The sequence below is a fragment of the Lupinus angustifolius genome, chromosome LG11 (genome assembly GCF_001865875.1).
Source record: "Lupinus angustifolius cultivar Tanjil chromosome LG11, LupAngTanjil_v1.0, whole genome shotgun sequence".
Lineage (NCBI taxonomy): Eukaryota > Viridiplantae > Streptophyta > Magnoliopsida > Fabales > Fabaceae > Lupinus > Lupinus angustifolius.
The window spans coordinates 17850550-17875159 of NC_032019.1; the positions used below are offsets into that span (position 1 = coordinate 17850550).

General features: G+C 31.4%; 2 protein-coding genes across 2 annotated transcripts; both read right to left on the reverse strand.

Moving 5' to 3' along the window:
• Window positions 3403-6219, reverse strand: LOC109359004 (probable plastid-lipid-associated protein 6, chloroplastic). The gene is made up of 4 exons (XM_019603491.1): window positions 5813-6219; window positions 4457-4693; window positions 4027-4153; window positions 3403-3884 (listed from the first exon to the last, which is right to left on the reverse strand). Exons 1-4 carry the CDS (start codon window positions 6071-6073, stop codon window positions 3670-3672), a joined length of 840 nt encoding a protein of 279 aa, XP_019459036.1. The 5' UTR covers window positions 6074-6219; the 3' UTR covers window positions 3403-3669.
• Window positions 8882-21146, reverse strand: LOC109361061 (phosphate transporter PHO1). Its single transcript, XM_019606362.1, has 15 exons — window positions 20810-21146; window positions 18987-19067; window positions 18595-18826; window positions 17306-17642; window positions 15413-15461; window positions 12997-13068; window positions 12695-12824; window positions 11943-12063; window positions 10953-11202; window positions 10686-10790; window positions 10538-10582; window positions 10280-10432; window positions 9861-10139; window positions 9645-9781; window positions 8882-9308 (listed from the first exon to the last, which is right to left on the reverse strand). The coding sequence occupies exons 1-15, from the start codon at window positions 21047-21049 to the stop codon at window positions 9224-9226; spliced, it is 2316 nt and encodes a 771-aa protein (XP_019461907.1). The 5' UTR covers window positions 21050-21146; the 3' UTR covers window positions 8882-9223.

Below are 24610 nucleotides of genomic sequence, written 5' to 3' on the forward strand. Positions count from 1 at the left end.
GGTTCTTGTCCAATCCCAGAAAAGAGCATTGGAATGCAGTGAAGTGGATATTGAGATATCTGAGGGGAACTACCAAAAGATGTTTATGCCTTGGTAATGAAGATCCTATGTTAGTTGGATACACAGATGCTGACATGGCTGGAGATGTAGATTCCAGAAAATCCACATCAACTTATCTAACTACTTTTGTAGGGGGAGCTGTATCTTAGCAATCCAACTTACAAAGATGTGTTGCATTATCAACAACTGAAGTAGAATATATTGCAACATCTGAACCTGACAATGAGATAAAATATATGAAAAACATCTTGCATGAGTTGGGTCATATTCAAGATAGATATATTTTGCACTGTGATAACCAAAGTGCAATTCACCTAGCTAAGAATCATATGTTTCATTCTCGGACAAAGCACATTGATTATCATTATCATTGGATATGAAATGCTTTGGAGGATGGTGAGTTGCAGCTAGAGAAAATTCATACAAATGATAACTGGTCTGACATGATGACCAAGACAGTTTTACTCAAGAAGCTAACATACTGTTGCAGAAGTGCAGAACTGGTGATACCCATCAATTAATTCAGGAAGGGGGAGATTTGTTGGGAATCCTTCCTAATTGATGTGGAAGCAAGACCAATGAATCTTGGTAGATGAACCATTGAATAATTCAATGATGGCTATTTCAAGGTCTTGGAATTACTCCTTGAGTCTTGAGATTATGAAGTCTAACTTAGAAAGTTGGAGTAACACTTTTCAAAGTGTCTTGAAAAGTATGACAACAATTTAATTATCCACTATATTTTATGATGGAGCCTTCCTCCCCTTCACTATATATATAGAGAACTTATGAGGAAGAGATAAAACAAGCTAGTGAGAAAAACATCATAAAGAGAAAGTGAGAGAATTTATATCCAGATATTTGTATTTTTAGTGAGAGAGCTTATATTTCCATCCTTTTTGGGTGAGATTGAGTATTATACCTATTTTGCATCACAGAGAAATTGATTTAGAATTTCCCAACACAAGTTTTGTTCCAAACAATCAAACATTAACCTTTAACTTTGTAAAAAAAATAATCCAAAAATCCAAGTCAGATCTATATTATTTTTAACAATTTTACTTACTTTTTTAGTAGCTATTTTATATCCTTTTGGTTTGTGGTCAACCTCTTCATTTCCCTCTCTTCCCGATTCATATATCTTGAATATGCAATAAAACTGTTAGTAATTTTATTCTTTTTATATATAAAAAATTCATTGAATAGACATCATTGATTTAATTTGCAATCTTAAAAAAACACTTATGCTCTAGAATGATAACTTGCTTTTGAATAAGTCATTGTTGATATAAGATTTTTATCCGGACAAGTAATGGTAACATATTGAAGAGAGACACAAAGTTTTTCCCCATTCTCAGCACTGAATGTTTTTTATGGCTAACACAAACCCATCTCTTCTGATTCTTACTAACACTACCAGTCTCAACCTCAATTTTCAAATCCCATCCAACCTCAATTTTCAAATCTCATCCATTGATCTCAAATTAGAAAGATATATTTTTCATATGGAGATCCATTATTGTTTCTGCTCTTGAGACATTTGAACTAGAATAAAATCGGGATTGGTTTCAGTGGTGGAAACACCTTCAGAGGTGGTCACAATGTGAGTCTCTATTGTTAGTGTAGGATTCAGAATGAAGGACTCTAGTTCAAATGTTTTAAGAGTAGAAACAATAGTAGATCTCAATAGGGAAAAATTATCTCTTTATAATTTAATATTAATGGATGAGATTTGAAAATTGAGGTTGGGACCAGTAGTGTTGGCAAGAGTCAGAATAGAAGGGCTTGTGTTGGCCATGAAAAATATTCACTGCTAAGAACGGGAAAAACAAATTGTGGCTCTAGATACCACATAGGAAATCAAGTTCTCATTGCACAAGAATAGAATTAAGAGAATATATACACATGAGGAACAATAACCAAATGAAATCCTAAATATATGGCACTACTATAACTACATGCACAAAACTGGGAAATCAATGTGGAACTGTTCAAATATCTATATCTGGTTGTTAGAGGAATTGACCACATGACTTGGTCTATTGCTTTTCCTTCACAATTCTTCTAACACCCCCTACATTATTACTAGGGAGGGAAACATGTGAGAGCACCATTCTTCTAACACTCCATATATTATCATCTGGGAGGGAAACATGTCAGAAACTATTAGAGAACTTGAAAAGAAAATAATTCATATTGCTTATCAGATGTTTATTACTTGACTTATAATAGATTTTTTCATAAGTATGTCAATTTCAAATCTTTTAGAAAAATTATTTAACTTAAAATGTCAGACTTTAAATCATCTAGAATACTTATTAAATATAAGACACATACTTATTTAATTACATTATACAATAATATTTATTGTGTACTATTTTTAAATAACTAATATTATTATATGAGAGAGAACTATTAGCTAACCTCTTTCTATTTTCTACCCTTAATTCTCATATATTCCAATATTGCTAATGCTGATTTTTCGTCTTAGGTGCTCCAAGTCTCATGTTGGGCTGTATTAATTTCCTAAAGCCTAAATGGCAATATAAGAATGGATCCACTTGTACACCTGTGAGTTAAAACCACTACTATTGCATGCTTATTTAGTAAGCAGAGGAGCAAAAACTTTATGGTTGGAAATAAATGAAGCCAATGAATTTTTTTTATGTACAAAAAAAACTGTAGGAAGTTAATTTTTTTAACAAGATGTCTATTTGTTATTGGTGTATAAATGGTAGATTTATGTTCCTCAACAGTGAAAAGCTAACAGCTCAGAAATGGATGGATATCACATGTTCCAAATGGTCTTATTCCATGTCCCAAACCAATCAGAGTACTTCATTTTATTATTTTTGTTTTTTATTTTATCCATGTGTTAATATATGATTGGTTTGGGACAGAGAATGTAACAATGGAACAGGTGATCCCCATCCCTCCAAAATGGCCCATTACCCCTACTTTTGGTTTGCATACCCACCAAAACTATATTTCTCAAGTCAACAAATAACAAATGACCAGTTGTGATTTCAGCTGTGAGTGAGAGACACATGTATCTTGACCCAAAAAGAATTGCATACAAATTTTAATGAATCCAAGGAACCACATAAGGAACTAATTCGAGATGCATATAATTAAATGCAAGAAAGACTTATAAAGGCATCTAAGAAGGATTTTGAAATTTAAGGAGCATTGTGTCCTTTCCTCAAAATAGGAGAGAAACTGAGCATTGTTATGTTTCAATTTGCTTTGCAGAAAAGAATTTTAGTTCTGGTAAAACAAACATGAAAATTAACTACATCAATTCAAAGTAGAGTCTAAAACTGAAAAGGAGTACTCTAAACAGTAACTTCAAATGTCCATATATATAAATCTATAAGCAATTATTTCTCAAGATGAGATATGATACATTTAAACAAAAAGTAACCTATTCCCTTGAAGCTACATAGTACATAGTGTGATTTCTTTCCATTAGTATATGAAATATACATGTTATAATATTGAAGAACTTATTACAAAGACAAAAACAGAAGGGAGAAAAAGAGAACAGACACTGGTATTGGAAGATTTTCAAGTCTAACCGCGAAAATGCATAGTTCAAGGACCAGGAGCTCATGCAACCACAAAGACCCTTAGCTCGCCTCTATCTCCTCGTGTGACACGGGTATCCGAATCGGCATATGTTACTTCAAATTGACTATTTCCTTTGTTAGATTGAGGCCTTAGTCCATCAGGAAGCCGAGGTACCTCCAATTGCGGCAATTGTGATAAATTCCCGGTTGCCTTCACAGTGGTTTTGTCAAATACTATTTTGATCTTTGAAGATCCTGAAACATACAAATCCAATACACCATAAAAAAGGTGGTCTGGATACGGTACAATCTCTATATCTTGAAAATAGTTGCAACCATGCAAAAGTTACTACGCATAAACATATAATAAAACGTAGCACACAACATAATAACCAACCTATGAGTTCAAATTTGTGAGCTAATGTGGCTGTTGCCTCGATGGGTGGAAGGGGCCATGGAGTACCCAATTGAAGCTCCACTATGTTATCAAAATCTTTGTTCAAGATGTCAATTCGTTGAAAAACCTATCAACAAAATAGATTATAAATTTTGTAGAAGTGCAGTAAACATTAAAGATTTAGTAAACTTATCATTGAATAATACTTTGGCGACAAAAGCACATGCATTGGACTCTAATCAAATTAAATTGTAATAGGATATCTTATTACTTTCTCATTAGTGAGCACAAATATTTTATCATTAACATGTGTTTTATGGAATCTGCAACTTGCCCAACCACTTTGTATTATTTTTAAATCTAAGGTTTCTTGGCGTAGAGAACATGCAATCAAACAAAATGATATCATTATATGTTATCAATAACAGACCTGTCCAAGAGTTATAGGAAGGAGCCTTCCTGTGGAAGGTCCAGGACGGCTCCCACCTATAGTACGAGATGAGAATGCGCTGCTATATATCAGTTTCCATCTTCCTTGCAATATATCGAGGTCGGTTGAGAGATCAATTACTCCTGCGGCAGCTTCAAGTTCCTTAGCTGCAGCATCTGCCTTTCGTAGATCGTCTTCATTTGCAGCAAGACCTCTATTCAGCCCAGAAACAGCACTCTGCATTAAAAGACACCAGCATAAGACACAAGGTTGGGAACCCAACAAACAAAATAAAAACCAAAAATCAACAACAAAACCATAATGAACTCCATAATTATAAGTTCAAGAGCATCCCAAATCTCTGTATGGTTATTTCTGTATCCTGTATGTAATTATCTACAATATTTTTAACAGACAACCTTAAATAAAGAGAGTATTCATAAAACTATAATACAACTGTGGCTGCAATATTGCAGTTTTAATAGCCTCCCGCAATCGCATTGCAACCACAATTACAACTGCATTGGCTGTATATTTTCCTGCAATTGCAGTAAAGTAACATAAACACGATGCTCTCTAGTTGAGAACAAAAACAACAACCAAACATTTATCTCACTAAGTGGGGTCAACATGCTCCCTAGTTGAGAAAGCAGATAAAATTGTGAACATCAACAGGCTTCACTCAAACCCTACAAGTATTTGCATACTAATTTTAGAAAACAAATAAGTGTCCAGATTTTTTTATTTTTGGCATTTTATCATCTGTTGGATTAATAACAAATATTTAAGCATGGAATCAATCTACCAAATTAATTAATTCATCTTACAATTTTAATTCTGCCCTCATAATCTTCCCCTTTTCACATTTCAACTCATACTTATGCCTCATACAGAATTCAGCATACACACAGGATGGAAATCACCTCTCCCAAACAGTGTCTCACTTCATGTCCCAAGTCAATCAGAGTGTTATATTTTTTATTTTATCCACTGTTAATATATGATTGGCTTGGGACAGAGAATGGGACACCGTTAGGACAAGTGATCTCCATCCACACATACCACATATCACGTTGATTATAAAGAATGTTTCAAAATTAATATAAAGAGTGACATACTGCATACACACGTGATCGCATAGCATGTAACTATCTTTCAACTAACCACATCCACAACATAATGGTTTCAGTTAGTCATAAAATACATCACTTAATTTGTCAGCAAAACAATGATCAAGGCAACTTCAAACAATTAATCATGTCATCGACATGCACAAGTACTGAAACAAAAACCCAATACACATTAAAAAAAGCAACTAAGATACTTTAAAACGGTGCAGAACAAAAAAGGACCTACAAGCAGCTTGAACTTCAAAGAAGAGATAGAATCAGAGATGGGTCCCCCTGTGATGCTTGCAATAGGATCAGCCACAAAAGACCCACTTGCAGCAGATTTAACAACAAGAGTGGGTTTCAAAGAACCCTTACGTTGAAGGGTACCCTTTGGAATGAAAACATGAATATTGGAACATGGAACAAAGCCCTTTGAAAATGAACTAGAAGAAGAATAAGAAAGTGGTGCAGGGTGAGGAAGAAGGTTGAGAGTAGACATGGGCATGCACTAATTCTCAAAGAGGTGGGTTTGATGATTGAAAGATTGGAACTTGGAATAGATTATTGGAGAAAGAAGCAACTTGGAAGTGTGTGAATGAGAATTTGTGTGTTATGCAAATAAATAAAGAGAAAGAGGAGAAAGGGACAAAAAGCATGAGTAGCTGCAGTTTAACAACGTAGTTCACTTTCCTTAGTTCACCTATTATAGGACACGTAATGCATATCTGCTCTCTCAATATATCTCCTCTCTCCACCTTAGATATTTTGCACCAAAACACCATGTCAAATTGAGAATCAATAGAACCATGTCGACCTTAAACTTATTGTAATATATATATATATATATATATGAATGGACTAGATTATATATAGGAAATATTTAATTATATATATATATATATATTAAATAACACAATTAGCATTCAAACTAACAAATAATAAGATTAATCAAGTTAATGAGTTGAGCTAAATATTTCGTAAATTCTTAATAAACCAAATTAATTCAAGCTGACAAGTCGATTTGAATAGTTCGTGAGCTTTAATGGAGTGGAGTTCGAATTGAAAACATAGCTCGTTTCAAACTCGAATCCGATTTCAAATTATAATAATTTGTATCAAACTGAACTGAATTAAGTTCTACTTCGACTCATTTTGACTCCTAGTCCTGCTTTCTAAATTGGACTCTTCAACTTCATATTTTTATGCATGAAAAACATTATTAGTTTTATTTGATGGAGGAATGAAATAAAATGTCATGTAAAACTTGATATTATTTTGTGATGCATACAAAAATATAACTAAAATTCATATAACTCAAATATTTGACAACTTAATATTTTTTTACTAATCGCATGTATTAAAATATGAAGTAATACATCCTACGAATAACATATTTCATTCCTGAATTAACTAAGTTATCTGATATCCATATTTTAAAATGATTTACTATATTCAACTTAACTTTAGGAGAAAGCCCAGAACTATATTTTCAACTTCAGACTTAATTGGTAGTCTAACCTTATTTTTTTATTATTTAAAACCTTAATTAAAAATAAAACGTATAACCAGGTCCTCCAACTCTGTTTTTTTAATACAAAAGGTTATGCTTTCAAAAACAATTAAAAATGAGTTAAAATATATCATGTGCATGCTAAACACTGAGGGACCCATAATGTCATACGGCTGAAGCATGACCTGTTCATCCTGTAACACCCTAAATTTTCATAAAGAAAATCTCATATAAACACACCTAAAATTGCACAAGAGTAAATGATTTATGATGGTTATTGGTGTAATTCTGTGCCAATGGCTTAAAAATGTAGTTTTTGACGTAATTCAAGGGACAAGGGACTGAAGTTACATGGCTTGTTGATGCCGTGGAACATCCTCTTGGCCGAAGAATCGGCTCTTATACCACTTAGTGCACTCTTATACCACTTAATGAAAGAGGTTGAGAGTTCGAGTCTCACCTACAACAAAAATACTAACATACTAACAATTCTCCAATAAAAAAAATTTCACATGGAGACTTCAAATTGTGGCCAAAGTGACAATCTCAGCATGTGGAGCACTTTACACCCCCTAATGATTTACGGTGTATTAAAGAATAAGAACATCAGTTGGACTCTTCATCTCCATCTGGCGCTAATGGCATGGGCAAGGTTTTAAATTTGTGTCCACGACATGCGGATATGTTAAGGTTAACTGTGGCCGCATCAGTAATATTTGTCTGTAATTGTCCTAAACGTCAAAATGTTGTGAGAGTTTCCGAAACCACAACTACTGTTCTGAACCTTGGGTGTGGGGATTCCAGGACTGATCATTTGAAACTCCTGCAATGGGGCGGGGAACATTTTCGTAACTGATGCCTTGTGTGTCTGGACTAGGCTTTAAAGAAAGAATTCTCAAATATTCATGGCCTGATCATTTGATCACAATTATTCAGGATAAGGGTCTTGGAGAAGTTAAGGCTGTGGGTAGGATAGGGTATGAGATATATGAATCACAGACAAAGAGAACATCAGAGAAGGACTAAAGCCGGCATTGAGAATTCAAATAGCAGCAATTGCTCTTAAGGTAGGTAACCAAAGAAGTGATGGACATAGAATTAAGTGTAATGAGAATAATGAAAAGGAATTGGAGTTCTTAGAATCAGTGTATGCAACAAGAGGGTCAATGTCTCATGAAGAAAAATGGAGTATCTATGGTTTGGCACATCAAATAGGGAGTTGTCGGATGGGGATGATCGAAAAGGAAAGGGAGCTGTGGGTGAAAATGGGCAGAGTTAGGAAGCATAAGGCCTATTTGTGTATGATGCCAGTCTGCTGCCAACTGCAATTGGTGTCAATTCTATGATAACTATCCAGTCTAGTGCATATTGTGCCGCTGAGATAATTGCGAAGTTTTTGTAATAGAATAGAATTCAAAGCTGGTCAGTTCCTTTTTTTCTTCAATCAAGTATGCCCTGCTGGTGTAGATGATCAACATAAAGCTCGAAAAGCATCCCATATTATTTGCATAGTTTGTTTAAATTTAGATGTCATTCATTTCATGAACATGCTATAGCATTTTTAGTGTGATTTTCTACTATTGAGTTTACATTCTCCAAACCTTAAAGTTTAAGCACTTGTAATATCAGTTGAAATTTGTGCTAATTACAAGGAACTTGGTCACAAACATAATTGTAATCTTAATCATTATCTAAATTCGTGCAAAGTTTGTGCAACGTCCTCATAGTTGGAACTGTGACTTGTATAAAGCTGTAATTCTCAGTAGGCTAACAGAAACTGCATGTAGTTAAAACGACGTCTTCTTGATTACAGTTAATAATATATTAAATAGAAGCAAGCTTCTGGTTGCTTAAACCAGTTTCACAGAAGAGATATAGAAACGAAAGGAAAGAAAATGTCTTTTTTGGACTACTGATACTGATATAGAACTGGAAATCCAAAATTTGAGAGCCAATTTACAGGAAACATGTCATTGGAGATGCACTTTTTGCATTGCAAATTGGGGCTATTCACACTTCAATTCAATCCAGTCTCATACAAATGCTGCGGATTTCATACATTTGAAATATGACTGACTCCTCTTTTATGTTAGCGTCTCTGTCTATAGGACATCTTTATTTTACATGTATGATAAGATCACCTCATCAGTCAGAGTCTTCGCGAAATGGTAGTGGAACTGTCTTCACTGCCCGGTAACGGCCAACATTATTAAGATGCTCATTCTCCAACCTGTACAGAAAAGTTAAGTTCACAACTGAGTCTGTGAGTTTGTATACTATTTAACAACTGCCAAGGACCGATCGTTTAGAAGCTAAAGGTTTTAAGACGAGTCGGTCGTTATTCTTTAACATAATATCAAAGCTTTTATAACCAAGTGGTCTAGAGTTCTGTCATTGTTACCATACTCTTCTGATGATTTCATTGTTTTAACTAATTTAACACAAAGTATAGGCATGTTCAACGGATTTTCATGTGAGGAGTGTTGGAGATATAAATAAACCTTTTCAAACAAGGAAATTTTGGAGGAAAAAAATCATCAGCTCTTCTAAATGTGATAAAACGCACCTGTAGAAATTCCAATGCCCTCTTCGAATAACCTCGAGTGAAGCTAAGAAAAATTCCAATAGTCGCGATTGAACAGGACCAACTCTGAAATGCATGACAGTCTGCACCCATGTCACTCTTAGGAGAAAATTTAAGCCCTGCAATCAAATATCACTTTCTGATGAAAAGAACTTATGATTGTAAAATTCATATCAGAAGGAGAAAAAGATAACTTACCATAGACATATAGTATACGCTTTTATTCTTTAGAACTAAATCATCTCTAAGCCATGGGTTTCGCGAGTTAGGATTAAGAAACCCCCAGTCCTTGACAAAATCCCAGTACAATTGATAAGTTGTGGCCACCACAGAAGTGATTAAGACTATAGCAAACCATAGAGGGTTATCTATCCTGCTATACGTTATTCTAGCACCGGCTGCTACCATTGCTGAAACATACTTCCCCATGTTAGCCAAATGGTTCACGTCGCTGTCATCATGCCACCGTCTAAGACACTGGTAAGTACATTCAATAAGCAAGTGTTAGTTGATGACATAATTGAGAATATACAATTCTTGAAGCAGTAGATTAGTTTCCTAGGTAGGCTGCAATGTGAAAGAGAATCTACAAAGATAAATCAGAATTCAAGGCTTACTTGCAAAGCACGCCAAAAATACGGCAAAAATGAGATTATGTATGTTATTTCCATATATAGCCTTCCAGAATGGCAAGTCTCAGGGTGGTGTGTTTTGAAAACTTCAGCCAAAATGTGACAGCCTGTAGTTTCCAAATGCCTTAGCAATGGAATCTGTCACCATAACATAAAATTCGATGTCAATTAGGATTCGTAATTGGAAATAAAGGGAGAAAAAAGACAGAAATTGACTACACTTGTAGGATATAATAGGATCACCTGGCTAGTTAGTTGGTCAGCCATAAAAAAGTCTACTAGAAGAACCTGCAGAAATGATAGATTAAATAATGCTAAGTCCAGTTTTCTACATATATGGCATAACAATGCATCCAATTGTTCTGAGAGTCATCAATTGAGGGAAGTTCACCTTATAAAATGGAGAGCAGACTATGTTGCGAATAACACGGATGAAGCAGTAACGAGTTGGCCGATAAAAAATATCAAACGGGCAAATGAGCAGCACTATGAAACACTGAAAATGGAAGCTCATAGTCAGCACAAGGATTAACTGTCTCTAAGTGGTTTAAAGGTTGAATGCAAGAAACGATATTATAAATCTTTTTCGTGCATTTCAAGTGAACTAAGCGAATTTAACATTTTAGTATCAAGAAAATGCAATAGCCATTAGACTAACCAGAAGAAGAATTCCAGGAATGGCATCAATTTGGCCAGGAGCAAAGCCTGCAGCCCTTAGAAGTAAGTGTATCACCATTGCTCCAACCACAGTTGTCATTAGAGTAGTGCAAATCAGAAAAGCATCTCTATGCTTCAGTGCTGTGCTTGGTGAAAATTCAAATATGAAATTGTAATTGATTCTTGTATTCTTCCACATGAATAGGTTGCATCCATACATAAACAAGTGTAGGCTTAACAATGCAAACACACTGCACAAAGTCATTGTAACCATTAGTGCACTTATAATGCATGTATTTTGTCCAAAATTCTCCAAATTAAATCTTTAGGGAACATCTTACGTGACGGCCCAGTGTACGAGGCTACCACTTAGTGGAGTGTGGGAAGGGCAGTTGTATGCAGTCTTACTCTCGCAAGCGGAGAAACTGTTTTCAGAATTTAAACTCGTGACCTTGGTCACTAAGCAACAGCCTTACCGTTGCGCCAAGTTCACCCAATAGGGAACATCTTACAATCTGCTTAATTTAAGTATGTCTCTTCATGGTGTATATAATTACAAATGTGTGTTAGAAAAGATAGGAATTTAGCTTTAACATAAAACTTAGAAGAAGATTTTGTCTCACTTTAACCCTTATCAATAACTTGGCATATTAGTAATTCAGGGTATCTTATAGAAATTAATTAGCATGACATGCTATATAGTATTTTGGTCATGTAGAATAGAAGAGTGGTAATTGCAATTCATACCAGAAAAAATAAAGTATCCACTGACAGTAATAGTTTAATATTATCACTCTATCATTTACCATTCATTTTTTAATCTTCATTGACTCTTTAAAAAAGTAATATAAATGAATTATAGATGATATGTTGACTGTATATAAATTTTTATACTGACAATACATAGATATTACGCTCTTCGTACCAAAAAGATAATATGATAAAAAATGTTTATAAAGGATTATAGTAACATTGTGAAGTATAGTAGGACCTGAAAACAGGGTAGACAGTTTCCATATAAGCTGGCTCTTTAGTTGGGGAGAATATACCACACAAATGGGCCAAGATTGCAAATACACAAAACAAAGATACAAAACAACCTGTAGACAACCCTGCAGAGACAGTAACAACATAAAAAATCACAAATTAATAGTGTAAATATGACAAGAAAAAACCTTCATTTACTAATCAAATTTAACAAAAATAAAAATAAAAGTTTCAAATTTGACCCAAGTTGGAGTAAAGATCCTCTCCATTAATGGAGATGCAACTACCACATAATAACACACGAAAAGTAGTGTGTAGTAACACTTTTATCCTTTGTTTATCATAAAATCACATTTTTGTCGTTGAAAATATGTGTAAAAATAGTCATTTGTCTCTCCATTAAGAGGATCATTGTTCATCATGATGCGGGAGTATATTTCTATCCACAATATTCTCACTGCATATGTCATGAGCAGTGATTAGCCAAAAAATATTTAATAATTATATTATTAACTAAAATATATTTTCTTCAACCAATCACAACTATAGTATATAGAGTAACATTAATACATGTTAATGGATAGAAGATGCCCACCATAAGTTTTGGTGGTCCAAATTGGCCAAATTAGTGGTCACCGGCCACTAGCTAGTAATATTGCATTTCAATTTGAAGAGATGATGCTGACATTATGTATTAAATATATACTAGTGTTGGTGAATCTAAAGTGCTGATATGGAGAGAGAAATAAGCATTACCGACAAGGAATGTGGTCATATGAGAATCTTTATTTTGTTGAGGTCTTAAAAACTTCATTGCCTTTTTCCTATCATTGTTTGCAAAGTGCTTTGTGAATATGGATTCCACTTCATCCATTAGTCTAACAACCTTTTCAAACCATATATTATAATCATAACCATATATTAGAATACTATATAACCCACTCTCCACCAAAGAATTTTAAGAACAAATAAAAAGGTACTTAAAAGTTGAATGTAACATGATTATTTACCTTTTCCAAACTTTTAAAATGATGGGTTCAGAAAAATTAATAAGATACCTTATCAGAACTAATGAAATGGGATCTCTTCACTTCTTTTAAATAATTTGTAGAAGCTTTTTGACAAGACACCTGCTCCATCATATGGCAATATAATTTTGATCACACCATTAGAATTTATGGCAACACCAATTTAAAAGATTAGAGATAGAAGATAGCTTAATTAAAAGTTGGCAGTTGAAATAAATTGTCAATGCTAAGCAAATAATTTAAAATGTTCATGTGTGATTATTAATCTCTAACATATCTTATAATAACGAGTACATGCAATATGGCTAAGGTCCTATAAAATGATTTCCTTTTTAAAGATTGCATTAACTAATTTCAACCTTTATTTAAGAGAAAATACACCTTTAATTACTTATATCAAAAGAGTATTCCCACTTGTAACATTATTGAGATGAGTAAACATTTGCTTTAAAGTGTCAACACCATTTTAATATATTCATCCATTTAAATAATGCTTATAAAATTAATCTAAGAAAATCACTTATTAGTATTAACTACATGATTGACGTTATTTTGATCGAGGCAAAACAAGAGTTCACCTTTACGGGGTCGATGCTAATTTAATGTCGCCATTACCAACTCTAAAAGAGAAACTATTAATATTTGCTTGAAGTCACAATTAATGAAATCTTGACAATACACTAATATTTTAATTCTAATTAAATTTAATTTTAAATAATAACATTAAAAACTATAAAATATATTTGTCTCAAAGTTTGATGTGGTATATACCTCTCCATACAAGTTTTTCTCTTGACGTAAATGTTAGCCTAATAATCAAATTATGGAATTTAGCATTGTAATTTAGCATTGACTGCTAGCTGGCACTGTTAACTTTACGTTTAAGAAAATGAGATAATCCATATTTTTCTTCTCAATCCAAAAATATCAATATTTGAATTAATGATTCATGTTGCAACACTTATCTGAATATAGGACACTAACTATCGTCTAGGTCAACGTAATTGTGACACTATGCTGCTAAAATACTATCAGGCTGATGCTAATAATATTGGTATTTAGGCTGACGCTATTTAAGAGTTTTGAATCATATTTTCTCATTTCTAAGGGATAAATTGCATTTTTTGTTTAAGTTATAATTGATAAATACAAGATATAATAAGTTTAAGATATATAAAGAAAGTATAGAAAAATGTACTTTTATATAATTTATAAATGCACTAAAAATTATTGAAAATAATTTATGTATTAACAATATAAGAGTTTTTTGCACTATATTATCTATCATTTATGTGTTAATAATTAGTGGTAAGCTATTTGAAAGTGATTCTTTTGATTTTTTCCTAAACATTTTTAAAATTGAAAAAACAAAAGAGGATGAATGAGACATGTTCAAATGTGTCATGCTGTTAAGAGACTATTTGTCGAAATAATTATAATGTCATCTGATAAAGATAGGAAAATATTTATCACCGCCCGAAGGACATTGTAAAAGAAAATAAATGAAATTTTATCTTGAAAATAAAGTTTTAATATATGGAGAAATATAATATTTAATTTTCCCAAGCTAATTTCTACTCTTATATTCCTTAAATAATAGTAGGGCAAACCAAAAAGATAACAACTTACAACACCCTCCACTCAACCACTAAGCATTGAATAACTAATAGCTCTGGATGATAATGGCAACAAATAATTATATTCAAATATTTACTTTTTTATGCACTCAGATTTGCCATAATATAATATGTTAAGTCCAGATATTGTGTCACACAGCACTCACCAAATTCTTAATGAAAATATAATAAATATAATTAATAACTTAAAAATAATTTATTCACTAATCACAAAATTGTAACACATATATGACATGTGAAGTGAGACATTTTATTTTGTTTTTGAAAAAAAAAATATTGGTTCTATCACTATCTATTTGCCATGTGTAATGTGACTCATATAGTTAGGTTTTGAATCATGGAGATAGTTGTTCGGACTCTCACAACCTTCATGTGAGAAACACAGCCTTCAGGTGCAAATTAGTTTAAACTTCAAAGCATGATGAGGAATATGACAAAGATAATGATCTATTGTCTCAAATTATGTTTTAGACTAATAAAAACGTGATATGTCAATTAAAAAATAATTATTCATTATTTTTTCTGTTTTTAATTGAATATCATTGGTTCGAGACATGATTTTGAGACAATATATTATTATCCATATGAGAAAGTGCCAATAATTTTTGCTAAAACTAACTTACTTCTTTTTCATATTTTTGTCCTTACCCTTTCAAAATAAAGCGACCCCAAAATGACACCTAAAAGCACTTTCATGAAATATGTAACTAAGGAAAGAAAAATACTATATCACAAAATCCCTCTAAACATTTGTACATGTAGTGTTTGAAGAGTAAAGAAAATAAAGGAGATATGTTAAGACTTATTACCTTGTCAAATTTCTTCAGAATCTTTGAAAATGCTACCATATTGAGTGTGCTGCCAAAATGAGAGAATGTTATCAGAATTGCTCAATCATGAAAGGTGTTTACATAAGTGGATGAGACGTATAAGAAATGACACATAATCACGTACATTTCGTTAAGAAATGTAAGGTTAAGTGACACATACTTGCGTGGCCAAAGAAATGAAGCTATTTGGAATTTACTTACATATACAAAATTTATTTTCTTGTTTCACACAAGAATCTTATATTCTCATCCCATCGGTGAGAAATGACTAAGTGTCTCTCTAAATTGCATTTTACACGTGAAATAATCCATGAATCATGCTTAAGAAACTTGTATGATAATAATTAACCTCGATAAATGAGTTTAATTAGTTAACTAGTGATTGAAGTACCTATAAGAGAATCGGCACGTTATTAATAAAATGTACACTAATATCTTTATGCATACATTTAATTTTTATATGTACTTTTAGAGGATTTTGGCATAAATGATCTGACTATTATTAGGTTTGTTTGGACAATATATTACTGGTATAAAATACATAACTAGGATGGCTTATAAGATTACACAATTAAATACTTTGCTACAGAAGTACCATGCCTCATTTTGGGTTTTTCATATGCATAAAATTAAGAATTAATTAATTAAAAATAAAATAGTTTCCTTTTGTTATTATATGTGGCTATATCTCTTTTATTTTATTTTGTGAAATCTATAAAATTCTACATTAAATTTACAGAAAAAATCAAAAGAAACTATTAACGGAAAAATATATTTTATCTTTTGATCAAATTACTTGATCTTTTATGTATGTATTTCAGTATTTCTATTTGGAAGGAAAGTCTTGGCCCATTCCATTAAGTTATAAAGAAACAAAGTTTTTTGCATTAAAAAAGAAAAGAGGTAAAAGGAAATGAAAAAGGTCAAACAAAGTTTGACAAAAAAATATATCCAATTTGTTGTTGTTGGCCACTAATATTGGAAATGTGTATAGAATTGTAGATGGGTGTTTTATTCAGATACTTGTGGAAACGTTGTGGCCCATTCCATTAACTTATAAACAAACAATTACACCAACCTTCAATAACCCTCTCTACCCACAACCTTACGTGGTAAAGTGTTAAGTGTGAACAGCCATGCAACACAGAGTATGACACTAATGAATCTACTTAGTTATGAGCAAATCTTTAGCCCGTCAAAAACCACAAATATTATAAAAATAATTTTCTGTTATTATAACATTTATTTTTAATTTAATAATATTTTTTAATTAATTTGAGACACAAATAGAAATGAAAAGTAGGACACATCATCTCTATTTTCCTTAATCCTTATCGCTTCCTATCGTATATTACTATATTCCAATTTTAGCAAAGATAGTCACCAAATCAATATTCCTTTTCTCCAATGTTTGCCATCATACATTATCACGGCACAACCCACATTTTTCTTCAATAAGTTTAATATCATAAATAAATATTATAAATTAAAAAAAATTAAAATAAATTTGTAATTCCCTATAAAAGTTTGATTTTTGATTTTTTAGATTTAGACCATGTATATATCATTTAAGTGGTGGTGGTGTTCTATCTCCTTTTAAAGAATATAAACAATTAAAAGTATCATACTTTAATTTCTAACGGATAAAAGCATATTTAGAACAATAATAATAATAATAATAATAATAATAATAATAATAATAATAATAATAATAATAATAATAATAATAATAATAATAATAATAATAATAATAATAATAATAATAATAATAATAATAATAATAATAATAATAATAATAATAATAATAATAATAATAATAATAATAATAATAATAATAATAATAATGAATGGATATAATAAAAAATAATATACCTGTAAGTTTTGAGTAGGCCAAGGCCTCTATAGAGTTCAACAAAAGCACTTCTAATAATTTTCTCAGCACATTGAATCTTTCTCTTATGAATGAATTCACCAGTTGGATTGTTCACTAAATCCTCCCACAACATACTTGTAATAGCTGTAATAGCACCACTTGGGTTGCTAGCAACTGGAACATCTATTCTTATTCCCATTTTTGGTTTTCCCTTCTTTGTTTTTGTCCTCCTTCCTGAATTAACAAAGTTTATCCCATTTTTCTCTAATGTTGTCATTATTGCTTCATCTGTTTGTGAAACTTCTGAATTTGTTTCATCTGAATCTCCAAAACTTACTGCACAAATATAATCATGCAATACTAGCATTAAAAATTTCGTTTTTCACACTTCTTAGGATATTGATATTTATATAAGAAAAAATATATACACTAATAATATATGAATTTTATAAGTTGTCATTTAACATTTATTTAATTATCATTGACTCTTTATACTAATAATATATATATATTACTAATAAATATTTTTGTTTAAATTAATGTTATTGCAAATTGAAGCATGTGTTCTGTAGACAATGCTAGGGAATAGGATACAAGTCCACTTAGATAAACAATTTCTTTATGTTGCATGATGTCACCAAGCATTTGGAAACGTGAATTGATATCAAGAACTTTTTTGACCACCTGAGCACAAAGCCCCACAAATAAATATTTCCACTATCCAAAATTCCAAATTATTGCGCTAATTAACTACTTCTGTGTATTTATTTGTTGTTAAATATAAATTACTTAGGTAGCATTAAATCAACTACATTAAATATATATTTTTATAATTATGTCATATTTATTATTATATATATATTTCAATCAAATTTTCATTTCTGATTATAATGAATATAAGGATAATATTAGAATTGATTATATATTTCGTTTTTATAATTTTGATAATTACAACTCCTTGATATCTTTTTAATGGTGTGAATTAGACAGGCATACGGCATGGACGTGAAAAATATTTAATAATATATTTTCATGACAATATAAAGGACTAAAGATTTTTTTTTAATATTTTTATTTTCATACCGGGAATTAGTATTTATTATGTTAAAAATGATATCACATTTTATTTTTAAACTATTAAATACTTATAATAAAAACTTATTATTACTACTACTACAAAATACAATAATATGCCTAGACACTAATTAATCTCTAGAATGAGATAGAAAATAGAAGAGTAGAGAGTGAAAGTAAAAGCTACAAAGAAATAGTAATGAAGAACACTGACCAGAGTAATCGGAATTCCTTGCCGGAGAACGAGAGAAAACCTCAGCATTAGATGGCTTAGAAGGAGGAGAACTTTTCCGGCGCCGATCACTGATAATTTGCTTGAGATCATGCAAAATCTGAAGCTGCTTGTTAAGTGTTTCTCCTCTCTCAACAAACTCACCCTCTTGTTTCTTGTAAAATTGGTTTACCTTGTTTAGTTCTTCATCTAGCCTCACAAAAAACACACGCACCTGAACAACAATAATAAAAAATTAAAGTCCAATATAGACATACTTGACATTTTAATTAAGTAGAGAAGCTGTTTTCAGGAATACGAAAAAAAATATAAATTTATTGATGTAAGTCCAAGAATACAAATAGTAGCTAGACAAAAAACATATAGTTATGTACCTCATCCTCTTCTGAAAACAATTGTGCAAGCTCTGTTTCATAGATTTCTTCATCGCTGCCCTTCCTTGTTTTCTTCCTAACCTGCATGTATCATAAAGTTATTTTTCAAACTACCCTCACATGTCACAATACCTCTTCTCATAATAATGCCACATTATTAGAATATATTGTAGACAAGAATATGGTTGGAATTAGAGTATAGTGCATGTCTTGAAGTTATCACTTTGAACAAGGCTTTATCCTAATTATTTTTGTTATAAACTTACACTTAATTTTTAATTTTAATAACTGAATTTGATGTGCCTAAAACTTAAATTAATTCTAGTGTATTTTTTAAAATATTGTTTTTATTCTTTTATGGTGACTTTGCGATATATGTGCCATATGATCCTCACTTTGCTAATCTTTTTTTAAAAACAAGTATGTGTAAAGTAATGAATGAGCTGTGTTTTGTTTAAAACTACCCATGATTCTATTTTTATGACTGGTAGATAAATTGGTTTCTCCTTTAATTCATGAAGCACGCAATGGTAGCAAATAAATTCACAAAGGCCACAACCGTTTTGCTTGCGCGTGAATAAATGAGAAAGAAACCCACAAAAAGAAAGCATAAAACGCTTTCAGAACAAAATGAGCACAAAGTTCACTTTAGAGTCCTTAATATATGCCACATTTCTCACTCTCGCTACTTTAATTCCGATATATCTTTCCGCCTAACTTTTCCAAATTATTGTTTTGTCTTTCTAATTACCACTCATTGAATTTCCTCCTTTGTTACGCCACTCACTTTAAAAAATCATATCAATTTCATTATCATTCAACGATCATTAAAAGATTATTTTATCTTAAATGAGAGTAATGTAACACGCACCATAATACATGGGTGATAGGTAGGATTCTTCTCATCCACAACTTAATTGAACCACACAAAAACTTGAAGAGTAAGTTTTTTTTGTCTAGACCACAATTATTATTCATCAATTGCAATTCTAGCTGAAAACATCCACAACATGGTAGAGTTAGCTCTCCAGGAGAAGATTTTCTTCGGGCACAATTCTATAATCTTTTCTTCAAATTACATTTTTTTTCATATTAAAATTTAGATGAATTGTGTCACCATGGTTAGAAATAACATCACATGATTCTATCACGTAATTATGGATTACTTACCAACAAGTTCCTCAGGTTTGTCACACAATTCGAACTCATATTATTACTTGATATGAGATGAATCATTACGAACTTATAGTCACCATGATACAATTTTGGGAACCATTGCAAAAATAAGTTTTATTTTTTATTTTTCGTGATATATATTAACCATATATCCTGGGGAGAGTTTCAAGAATTCTCAGAAACTTAATGTTGTCCGGAAATGATGTCACGTATTTAAGACACGAAGTGAATTACACAGTAAAAGAAGAAAACGTAGAAAGCTATAGAGAAACACTCATAAATCACACCGATAGCTAGATTGCCGCGCGTGCATAACATTTTTGTGATCGTAAAGAGTTCAGTACTAAAATGTAAGTTTTATTATGATTTTAATGATTTAAAAATCTCATTTGGAGAGGATATGGGTTCAATATTTTTGATGCCAACAAGTTTCAGGACATGCCACAAACTCATCCATGATTCAATAAGTTTTTAGCTATGTCATTTAGCAACAAAAAAATAATTGAGCAGACAAGAATTATTTCCTTATGACATTGGCCTGAAAAACCAAAACAAGCCAAAAAAATAGCAAAAACAAGCATGAACTCATGAACTATATATATATATATATATATATATATATATATATATATATAATCTTACGTTACCTTAATGATATTGAAGTTATCATCACGGGAACCTGAGAAGTTGTAGGAGAATTTCTTGGCAAGTAAGTGAATGGAATCGAAAATGGAATGACCAAAGTCACCTTCTACAGTATGAGATTGCTTGGGAATTTTTGAGAGCTTGATTCTCTTTATCTGCTTCTTAAGCTGCCAATAGTTAACGAATGCTTCCTTCCATTCTGGTATGAGTTGAGCTTCTAGCTCCTTTGAGAACTTCACCATAATTTTATGTTGAAGGGACAAAGAAGAAGAAAAGGGTGAGGATGTGTAGAAGTGGGAAAGAGGTTATATATTTGATGTGGTTGCTTTATCTATATAGAATCTGATAGAGATTTCATACATATATAAAGAAAATAAAGGAAAAGATGCGTGTGGAGAACATTTAGAGATTAAAATTTATAAACTATATGGCTCCTTAAATGTTACTTAACTTTAATTTTACTCCATAGGTTCTTATATACTTTTTGAGGAAATTTAAATGGGTCTTTGAAATAAAATAAAAAATTGTAATTGGATCTCTGAATCTATGAGAATAAGTTGTAATTGTTGAGTCACTCATATACTTTTTGTTCGGGTTCTCAAAATGTATAAGGACCTATTTAAATTTTTTAATAAGTATCAAGACTTATTTAATTTATTTTTTCCAAAAAAATCAAGGACACGAAATCACGAGGAGGTTAATCTTGAACTCTCACGAAAAGATGTTAGGAACTCTATAAACATTTCTATTCCCGGAGAACTATTTAAATTTCTCTAAAACAATAGAGACCAAAAAATATATAATTATAAATTTAGAATAATTACATAACTAATTATATATTAGCTAGCATAGTTTATTTGTTTTATACAGAATTAATAATTTTGTTAAAAATCATACCAGGCAAAAGGTTAGAAAATAAACGTTTATTGCCTGATATGAAGGCCTTATTACAATGGATATATTTAAATAGACTCCAAGCTTTGACATTATGCTATGGCATGTGTTAATATGGTAGCTTTGGTTGATGTCTAATAGATATATGAGTAAAAAAAAGTATTGATCCTACAAAAAAAAAATTGGGTATCAAATTAGTCCCTGGAAATTGAAGAACTGAATATGATCCTTAAAAATATATCAATTGTGTATTAGTTTTTTTTTCAGAATTTTTTATTACTCCTAATAGATACTATTTTGATAAATAAATAACATAATATAATTTAGACTAAATGAGCATATCCATAATTAATATTATCACATGAATAACAAGATCAAACACATATACCTTCATGTCTTGTGTTTTGCTCGTCCATGCTTCTGAGTCAAAGTCATCAGTTATTATATTTCTGGTAAATATTTCAGCAATCTCCTTCTCAATGTAAACAATCGTGTAATCAGTGAGAAAATCCTTCATCTTTTTTCACAACCTAGTATGTTTTAATTGTTTTCATAGCTAAAAAAAACACATTATGTGGTTGCTATGGATACGTCGGAGCAATAATTATTAGGAGAGACAATTATACACTCTAAATAAATTAGTTCATATCCATAAGAGAATATTCTTAGTAGTACAAAAAAATACATTTATGATTTGTCACTCTACTAATTTTTGACACGGTTCACCAAGAGTGGTCAAAATGCTGAAATCTGGAATCTTTAGTTACACCCAATGCATAATGTTGCAATTCATATTCCAATTAACTGGATATTTTCTTCGTCAGAAAAATCCAAGGAGTAAAATTTCCCATCCAAACTTTAGATATCACCAACATATCTTCGCCCCAGAACATTTTCAATGTTGTTGTGACTATGATGAGACAATATTGAACACATCCCTTGCTTGATAGTCAATGATGCAGTAGTATCTATCACATGTATGAATGTTTTCTTAAACTTATAAATAAACATGTAAACAGAAATATGAAAAATTATCCAAATTAAAGGAACAAATAATAAGGAATGAAAATAGTATTTTTAATGTACTCATTTACTAATTAAGATTTTTTTACTCTACATTTTCTCTTTTCATTCAATAATGTTAACAACCTCAAGTTGTCATTTTGGTTTTTAGATGGCCTTTTTGAGATGCTTGTTGAGATAAAAGATGAAAAGTAAGAATATATATATATATATATATATATATATATATATATTAAAAGAAATATTAAATTTGAGTTGTTGAAATAAGGCTATTATCTTCATTTTTGTTAATTATTAAAATGATACTCAAACACGTTGTGAAAATATTTCAGGGTCTTTCACTGATATTAGATTTTGTGATGTAAGTGATATACTGATATGACAAGGAATTAATCTTCATCTCAGCCTATGAATCATTGGTTCACAGTTCACACTAAAAAAACCTATGTTTCCCCTCAAGTTGCAAGACTCCAATGATTCACTAAACAGAAGAAAATACCAAATCTTTTACCAGATCCAAACATCAAAGCTTTATAACGATGAAAACCTTTCTAGTACTTCGAACCCTACATCTTTTTGCTTTCACTATTTTCCTTACGCGTAATGGGGTTATGCTTTTTAATCTGAAGGAGTATCTATACTCAGAATATTCCTAATGCTAGCAATATATTAAGCAGCTTAAGTGGTAGGGAAACCCTCTTAGAAAATCATCTTCTTTATACATAATAAATCGTGAAACTACTGTATGCAGGATATTCAATTATTTCTTCTCATGCAAAGGCACATAGCACTCAACATTCATAGCCCATATAAGAGTCCTAAACTTTTGTGTTCTTGTTGATACAAATCAACATGTTTGTATAATTAGATTATTATCACTGCTTATCGGCATTGAGAGAAAGAAAGAAGTATAGTCTTCCTTTCACATAACGCTTGGAGTTGGTGACATTGAAGAAAAGGTAAAAATAAATGGTCCAATTATAGAGGTTGATATTAACAGTTTTTCCTCCCAACCCTATCATGCTAGTTATTTTTTTGGTAAGGATCATAAGAAGTATTGCATTGAGAAGATAGAAAAGAATTAGAACGGGTTTGGGTAACTAGATGACCTAAGAGAGAAAGATTGTAGGCTTTTTTACTAGAGTAGGGTAGTTTTAATATTATATACTGAATTTGATTTTTCTAGGTCATTCTATATTACTCAAGCTTGCATAAAATGTACCAGACACTTTAATATATTAAATGACTTGCTTGCATAAAATGTATCAATCACTTCAAAGTAGTTCGTGTGCTTAATCTCTTCAAAGCATATTCAAGTGCTTTCACATTATTTCATCATTCATCTCTATTGACAGCAAGTAACACAAAATAAAAGGGACACCCTTAATTAAAAATAAGAGTTATGATTAACTGAACATATGTATATTCATGAGAAAATTATTCTTTAGCCGTGCATTTAAAAAATCACTACTACATGGTAAAGCACCAATAGTGGTGGCTCTTTTACATAACCACGTGTAGGGATTCCTTTGCAGAACACAAACTCACTTTTCCAAATGCAACTAGTAATTTTGGTACTCTAGAATAGAATCTTCAACTATTTGGTAGTTGTTTCCCACAGTGCAAGGTACACACAGGATCATGTTTTAGTGGGATTGTAATTGGTGAGGCAATTAGTGCAACACTTTCAGATTCTGAGTGTGGATGACGTTGGAATGGTGCAACAATATTATAATGATCTCACTTAGACTGTATTTCCTTCCAAATACATTTCTTTAACTTCAATTGGGACTGTGCAGGGGTGACTTTTGGTTAATGCCAAATTTAAAGACAATTTGCCCATTACTTGGTGCTGAATAATTACTTTACTGGGTGGAAATACTGCT